The sequence below is a fragment of the Ammospiza caudacuta genome, chromosome 31, assembly GCF_027887145.1.
Source record: "Ammospiza caudacuta isolate bAmmCau1 chromosome 31, bAmmCau1.pri, whole genome shotgun sequence".
Taxonomy (NCBI): Eukaryota; Metazoa; Chordata; class Aves; order Passeriformes; family Passerellidae; genus Ammospiza; species Ammospiza caudacuta.
Window position 1 is genome coordinate 3084839 of NC_080623.1, and position 8105 is coordinate 3092943.

General features: G+C 57.8%; 1 protein-coding gene across 1 annotated transcript; it reads left to right on the top strand.

The window, feature by feature from the left end:
• Positions 1–371: 371 nt before the first annotated feature.
• On the top strand, positions 372–8105 carry NDUFA4L2 (NDUFA4 mitochondrial complex associated like 2). The gene is made up of 4 exons (XM_058822077.1): positions 372–470; positions 4855–4943; positions 6493–6553; positions 7876–8105. Exons 1-4 carry the CDS (start codon positions 414–416, stop codon positions 7930–7932), a joined length of 264 nt encoding a protein of 87 aa, XP_058678060.1. The 5' UTR covers positions 372–413; the 3' UTR covers positions 7933–8105.

Genomic DNA, 8105 nt, shown 5'->3' on the forward strand with positions numbered 1-8105 from the left:
TATAGAGGAAGGTTAATGGAAAGTGTATTGATGACGAGTGATTTGGATAATGTGGTTTTTTTTGTTCAAATAATTTAATTATTTTAAATCAAATTAATGATTTGATTAAAAAATAATTTCATTATTCGAATAAAAAAATGTCAAGATTAAAAAAAAAAACCGCTTAAAATGAAATTTAAATATTAGTTCCTAGTAAATGATAAAATAATTAATATTTTGTCTGGCATGAATGGGTTCCAAGTGCATCAGTACCAAGTTTGCCACGGCTTTATCCGTCAAACCGTGACATTCTGGGTGTCCCCTCCTGTCCCCTAGGTGTCCCCGGGCTGTCCCCTCCCGTCCCTCCCGTCCTGCCCAGCCCGGCCCAGCCTCGCTCGGAGCTCGGCAGCGGCCGCAGCGATCCCAGCGTGGCCATGAAGGGTCCCCGGAGCGGGGGGATCTTCTCCCGCCACGTCAAACGGCACCCCGGGGTGAGTCAGCCTTCCTCCTCATCCTCCTCATCCTCCCCATCCTCCCCATCCTCCTCATCCTCCTCCCAGGGACCCCCTCATCATCGTCATCCTCCTCAGCCTTCCTACAGGGACCCCTTCATCATCCTCATCCCAGGGACCCCCTCATCATCATCATCCTCCTCATCCTCCTCCCAAGGACCCCCTCATCATCGTCATCCTCCTCCCAGGGAACCCCTCATCATTGTCATCCTCCTCAGCCTTCCTCCAGGGCCCCTCCTCATCCTCCTCATCCTCCTCATCCTCCCCTCAGGGACCCCCTCATCATCATCATCCTCCTCAGCCTTCCTCCAGGGACCCCCTCATGATCATCATCCTCCTCATCCTCCTCCCAAGGACCCCCTCATCATCGTCATCCTCCTCCCAGGGACCCCCTCATCCTCCTCAGCCTTCCTCGAGGGCCCCTCATCTTCCTCATCCTCCTCCTCTCAGGGACCCCCCCAGCCCCATTCCTGCTGCTCCGGGACCTTCCTCAGCCTCTTCTTCCTCCCCATTTTCCTCCTCCCAGGGAGCCCCCAGCCCTCTGGAACGCTCTGGGAGCTTCTGTTCCTTGTACTGGGATGGACTGGGACACGCTGGGAGCTTCTGGATCTTTTACTGGGATGGACTGGGATCTTCTGTTCCTTGTACTGGGATGGACTGGGATCTTCTGTTCCTTTTACTGGGATGGACTGGGAGCTTCTATTCCTTATACTGGGAGCTTCTATTCCTATTACTGGGAAGGACTGGGGCACTGTTCCTTTTACTGGGATGGACTGGGACACGCTGGGAGCTTCTGATCCTTTTACTGGGATGGACTCTATCCCCTCTCCATCCCCTCCCCGTGCCCCCCTCGCTCCTCGTCTCCATCCCTTCCCTCCTTCAGGGAAGAACCATAAACCGAGGTTTGCTCTGACTAGGGTCACTGGGAGCGCTGGGAATGCTGGAAATGGGGGGTTCAGCACTGAAACCTCTGCCCCTGCTCGATGCCCTCTATCCCCGCTCCATCCCCTCCTCTCCCTCCTCTCCTCGGCTCCATCCCCTCCCCTCCATCCCCTCCCCTCCATCCCCTCCATCCCTTCCATCCCCGCTCCATCCCCTCCTCTCCCTCCTCTCCATCCCCCCCATCCCCTCCTCTCCATCCCCTCCTCTCCCCGCTCTCCTCCTGTCCCCGGTGTCCCGCCCTCAATCGCGGCCGATCCGAGGAGGTTTTGACCTCCCCGAAATCAGCGCGGGGGGAGCGGAACGAGAGCGGAGCCAGCGCGGGGCCCCGGGGAGGAGCCGCGAAGGGCCGGGAACGGCGGCGCTGCCGCTGCAGCTGCGGCCTCGGACCGGGGAAAAGCCCCCGGAATGCTCCGTGCCTCAGTTTCCCCACGGGGATCACACCGGGAGGGGGAACGGCAGCTCCCGGTTTGGGGTTCCTCACTAAAGGATTTGGGGCTGAGCACCCCATTTCCAGTACTCCCAGTGCTCCCAGTCAGAGCAAACCCAGTTTATGGTTTTTCCCTGAAGCGTTTGGGGCTGAACACTCCATTTCCAGCATTCCCAGGGCTCCCAGTACCTCTGGTCAGAGTGAACTCCTATTTATGGTTCTTCCCCAAAGGATTTGGGGCTGAGAACCCAATTTCCATTCCCAGTGCTCCCAGTGACTCCGGTCAGGGCTGAACCCCAATTTATGGCTCCTTCCTAAAGGATTTGGGGCTGGGGACCCCATTCCCAGTGCTCCCAGTCAGAGCAAACCCAGTTTATGGTTCTTCCATAAAGGATTTGAGGCTGAACCCCCATTTCTAGCGTTCCCAGTGCTCCCAGTCAGAGCAAACCCCTAATTATGGTTCTTCCCTGAAGGATTTGGTCCTGGGGTCCCCATTTTGAGCATTTCCAGTGCTCCCAGTCAGAGCAAACCCCAGTTTATGGTTCTTCCCTGAAGGATTTGGGGCTGAACACCCCATTCCCAGTGCTCCCAGTGCTCCCAGTATGGCCCTGCTCAGGGCTGAGTCTCGGTTTGTGGCTCCTCCCTATAAGATTCGGTCTTGGGGACCCCATTCCCGGCATTCCCAGTGCTCCCAGTATGGCCCAGTTCCCGTCCAGCAGTGCCCAAACCAGGCTGGAATGCTGGATGCTGCTGGCACCATCCTTGGCACGACACCTGCACCGGCCACAGGGCACCCCTCACCCTCCTGGCACCATCCCTGGCACCATCCCTGACACAATGGCACCACCCCTGGCACCATCCCTGCACCACCCCTGGATTATCCCTGGCACCATCCTGGCACAATGGCACCACCCCTGGCACTATCCCTGCACCACCCCTGGATCACCCCTGGCACCATCCCTGGCCCCATCCCTGGCACCGGGAGTTGCCGCAGCTCCCGGAGCCGATCCGGGGCTCTCTCGCCATCTGCTGCCGCCGCCGTCTGGGTAATTAACGCCTGGCAGTAATTAGCGGCAGGACAATTAGAGGCTGCCAAGGCGCAGGTGCCAGCGGTGGAGCCCGAGCGGGGTGGATGCGGACAGACAGAGGGACGGCACCGCAAAAACTGACCCTGCTCAATTTGGGATCTTCTTTGCGCACCCCAAATCCCTCACGGGGACTGGCAGATGCACCCAGACAGCCCCCCACCCCGGATCCCCCCCAGCCCCAAATCCTTTAGGGAGGAGCCACAAACTGGGGCTCAGTCCTGACTGGGAGCACTGGGAATGCTCGAAATAGGGTGTTCAACCCCAAATCCTCAGGGAAGAACCATAAATAGGAGTTCCCTCTGACTAGGAGCACTGGGAACGCTGGAAATATGATCCCCAGCCCCAAATCCTCTGGGGACGAGCCACAAACCGAGGCTCAGCCCTGACTGGGAGCACTGGGAGCACTGGGAACGGGGGGTTCAGCCCCAAATCCTTTAGGGAGGAGCCACAAACCGAGGCTCAGCCCTGACTGGAGTAACTGGGAGCACTGGGAATGCTGGAAATGGGGTTCCCAGAACTAAATCCTTCAGGGAGGAACCATAAACTGGGGTTTGCTCTGACTGGGGGCACTGGGAGCACTGGGAATGCTGGAAATGGGGTGTTGAGCCCCAAATCCTTTAGGGAGGAGCCACAAACCAAGGTTTGCTGTGACTGGGAGCACTGGGAATGGGATCCCCAACCCCAAATCCTTCAGGGAGGAGCCACTCCTGACTGGAGTCCCTGGGAACACTGGGAATGGAGTGCTCAGCCCCAGATCCTTTAGGGAAGAACCCTAAAGTGGGGTTTGCTCTGACCAGGAGAACTGGGAGCACTGGGAATGGTGGGTTCAGCCCCAAATCCTTTAGGGAGGAGCCACAAACCGAGGCTCAGCCCTGACTGGAGTCACTGGGAGCACTGGGAATGCTGGAAATGGGGTCCCCAGGACAAAATCCTTCAGGGAGGAGCCATAAAGTGACATTCAACCCTGAGCAGAGTCACTGGGAGCGCTGGGAATGCTGGAAATAGTGTCCCCAAAACCAAATCCTTCAGGGAAAAACCATAAACTGGGGTTTGCTCTGACCAGGGGCACTGGGAGACTGGAAATGGGATCCCCAGCCCCAAGTCTTTCAGGGACGAGCCACAAACTGCGGCTCAGCCCTGACTGGGAGCACTGGGAATAGGGTGTTCAGCTCCAAATCCTTCAGGGAAGAACCATAAATAGGATTTCACTCTGACCAGGAGCACTGGGAATGCTGGAAATGGGGTCCCCAGTCCCAAATCCTTCAGGAAGGAGTCACAAACTGGAGTTTGCTCTGACTGGGAGCACTGAGAGCACTGGGAATGCTGGGAATGGGCTGCTCAGGACCAAATCCTTTAGGATTTTAGCCTCAAACCGAGGTTTGCTCTGACCAGGGGCACTGGGAATGCTGAAAATGGGACCCCCAGCCCGAAATCCTTCAGGAAGGACCCACAAACTGCAGCTTAGCCCTGACTGGGAGCACTGGGAGCACTGGGAATGGGGTGCTCAGCCCCAAATCCTCCACAAACCGCGGCTCAGCCCTGACTGGGAGCATTGGGATTCACTGAGATTCACTGGGATCACCAGGAATTCCTCCCCCATCTCCTCAGCAGCCCAGCCCCAGGCAGCCCGAGGCTGAGGGAGCCAATTTCTCATTCCGAGCCCAATTCCTCTCCACACGAGGCGATTTTTCCTCTCGCCGCTTCCATTCCGTCACTCGGGCTGACAGCTCCAGCTGGAGCTCGGCACTCCTGGGCCACCTCTCCCCTGTAAATCTCGCGGGTGTCAGCTCTGCCTTCGCTCTGCCTGATAAATATTCATTTCATTGGGGCATTTTTCAATTCTCTTTCTCTCTTTTTTTTTTTTTTCTCTTTTTTTTTTTTTAATTTTTTTCTCCTTTTTTTGCAGCTCGTTCCTCTCATTGGCTTCATCAGCGTGGGGCTGGGCAGTGCGGTGCTGTACCTGGCGAGGTTGGCATTGTACAGCCCTGATGTCAGGTATGCGTTGGCACAGCTGGGCACCCCTGAGCACACCTGGGGGTCACCTGGGGTACATCTGGGCACACCTGGGCATCCCCGGGCACACTTGGGGGTCACCCCACACTGCCAGAGTGGGGGCCAGAGGTGCCCAGAATGAACCTGGTGAGGCTGGCACTGTACAGCCCCAATGTCAGGTGTGGCTGGGCACACCTGGGGGTCACCTGGGCACCCCTGAGCACACCTGGGGTACGTCTGGGCACACCTGGGCATCCCTGGACACACCTGGGGGTCACCCCACGCTCCCAGAGTGGGGGTCAGAGGTGCCCAGTGTGGCTAGCACTGCACAGCCCAAATGTCAGGTATGGCTGGGCACACCTGGGGCACACCTGGGGGTCACCCCACACTCCCAGAGTGAGGAAATGTGGGGCCAGAGGTGCCCAGGGGGAGCATGGTGAGGTTGGCATTATACAGCCCTGATGTCAGGTATGGATTGGCATAGCTGGGACACACCTGGGCACACCTGGGGTACATCTGGGCACACCTGGGGGTCACCCCACACTCCCAGAGTGAGGAAATGTGGGGCCAGAGGTGCCCAGGATGAACCTGGTGAGGCTGGCACTGTACAGCCCCAATGTCAGGTACAGCTTGGCACACCTGGGGCACATCTGGGGCACACCTGGGGGTCACCAGAGCGAGGAAATGTGGAGCCAGAGGTGCCCAGTGTGCACAGCCCAAATGTCAGGTACACCTTGAGGTGCCCTGGGCACACCTGGGGGTCACCTGGGCACACCTGGGGGTCACCCCACACTCCCAGAGTGGGGAAATGTGGGGCCAGAGGTGCCCAGTGTGTACAGCCCAGATGGCAGGTACAGCTTGGCAAACCTGGGGCACCCCTGGGGCTCACCCCATACCCCCAGAGTGGGGAAATGTGGGGCCAGATGTGCCCAGGATGAACCTGGTGAGGTTGGCACTGTACAGCCAGGATGTCAGGCACACCTTGGCACCCTTGGGGCACACCTGGGCACACCTGGGGGTCACCCCACACTCCCAGAGTGGGGAAATGTGGGGCCAGAGGTGCCCAGTGTGTACAGCCCCAATGCCAGGTACAGCTTGAGGTGCCCTGGGCACCCCTGGGGCTCACCCCACACCCCCAGAGCGCATCGTGGGGCTCAGCCCATGGCCAGACCCAGCTCCAGGGTGGGAAATCCACACACAAACACAAAAAAAATCTTCCCACATGGAAAATTCTGCTCTTGGCAGCACCAGCAGAACAGGAAGGGGATGGAGAAATGGAAAAAAGGGGTGGGGATGGAAAAAAGGGGGGGGGAGAAGGACGGAAAAGGGGGGACAACAGGAGCTGCTGTCCCCAGGGACCCCTCCCACGGCCCTGCCGGCCTCCCCCAGCCCCTCGGGGACAGCACAGCACGGGACCAGTTTGGCTCCAAGGAGAACTGGGACGGGACTGGTGGGGCTGGGGGCGCTTTTGGGGGGACCCATGGGGTGGGGAGGGGTCTGTCCCCCCAATTCTTGCAGGTGTTGATGTCCCCCCCCTGTCACCCCCTCGCAGCTGGGACAGGAAGAACAATCCAGAACCCTGGAACAAGCTGAGCCCCACAGACCAGTACAAAGTGAGCACTGGGTGAACTGGGAGGGTTGGGGGGAGGAATTTTTGGGGCATTTTTAGGGTAAAACACTGAGTTTTCCTCATGTTTGTGCTGGAATTTGGGGAGGGGGCACTGGGTGACACCAAGGCCAGGCTGCAGTGACACTGAGGGGACACTTCAGGGTTTTCCAGAGGCAATTTGGGGGGGATTCAGCCACTTTTAGGGTAAAACTGCATTTTCTTCAGGGAAGGGAAAGGGGGAACAGCGCTGGAGTAGAACCCCCCAAATATTTGTGCTTAAATTTGGGGAGGGGGCACTGGATAACCCTTGGGGGACTGCAGTGACACTATGGGGACACTTTAGGGTTTCCCAGGTGGCAATGTGGGGGAAGGAGCCACTTTTAGGGTAAAATATTCAGGAAAGGGGGATCAGTCCTGAAGCAGAGACCCCCAAAAGTTTGTGCTTGAATTTGGGGAGGGGGCACTGTGGCCACCAAGGCTGCTGTGACAGCGTGGGGACACTTTAGGGTTTCCCAGATGCAATTTTGAGGGGGATTCAGCCACTTTTAGGGCACATTTAGGGCAAAATATTTAGGAAAGGGAAAGGGGGATCAGTCCTGGAGCAGAGACCCCAAAATGTTTGTGCTCAGATTTGGGGAGGGGGCACCAAGACCACCAAGGCCCCAAGGCTGCAGTGATGCTGGGGGGACTCTTTAGGGTTTCCCAGAGGCAATTTTGGGGTAAGGGAGCAACTTTTAGGGCACTTTTAGGGTAAAACACCGAGTTTTCTTTAAGAAAGGGAAAGGGGGATCATCCCTGGAGCAGAGACCCCCCCAAATACTCAAATTTGGGGAGGGGGCACTGAGTGACACCAAGGCTGCAGTGACACTGGGGGGGACACTTTAGGGTTTCCCAGAGGCAACTGGGGTAAGGGAGCAATTTTTAGGGCACTTTTAGGGTAAAACATCGAGTTTTCTTCAGGAAATCCTACTGAAAGGGGGATCAGCCCTGGAGCAGAGACCCCCCCCCCAAATACTCAAATTTGGGGAGGGGGAACTGAGTGACACCTGTACAGGCTGCAGTGACACTGGGGGGACACTTTAGGGTTTCCCAGGAGGTTGGCAGTGTGTGGGGTGAGGGGGATTCAGCCACTTTTAGGGCACTTTTAGGGTAAAACATGGAGTTTTCCTCATGTTTGTGCTCGAATTTGGGGAGGGGGCACCAAGGCCACCAAGGCCAGGCTGCAGTGACACTGAGGGGGCTGCAGTGACTCTGGGGGGGGGTCTGTGTGACATTGGGGTGCTGCAGTGACCCTCCCTGACCCCCCTCCCTCCCTCTCTCCCGCAGTTTCTGGCAGTTTCCACCGACTACAAGAACCTCAAGAAGGAGCGGCCGAGCTTCTGAGGCAGCGCTGGGCCGCAGGAGGAGCCCCCCAAATCCTCCCCAAAGCCTCCCCAAAGACCCCCCAAGCTCCCAAAGCCCCTCAGAGCCCCCCAAAGCTCCCTCAGCCCCCCCCAAACCCCGTGGTCCTGTCCCCCACCCCCAATAAAGCCCAGCCCTGGGGGTGCCCCCTCGCC

What these genes read in the sequence shown, in the direction of transcription:
- NDUFA4L2 (XM_058822077.1), top strand. Translation starts at nt 414, where the DNA reads ATGAAGGGTCCCCGGAGCGGGGGGATCTTCTCCCGCCACGTCAAACGG. An exon ending in ACGTCAAACGGCACCCCGGG is followed by an intron (nt 471 to 4,854) that starts GTGAGTCAGCCT and finishes CTTTTTTTGCAG; the next exon opens with CTCGTTCCTCTCATTGGCTT. An exon ending in GCCCCACAGACCAGTACAAA is followed by an intron (nt 6,554 to 7,875) that starts GTGAGCACTGGG and finishes TCTCTCCCGCAG; the next exon opens with TTTCTGGCAGTTTCCACCGA.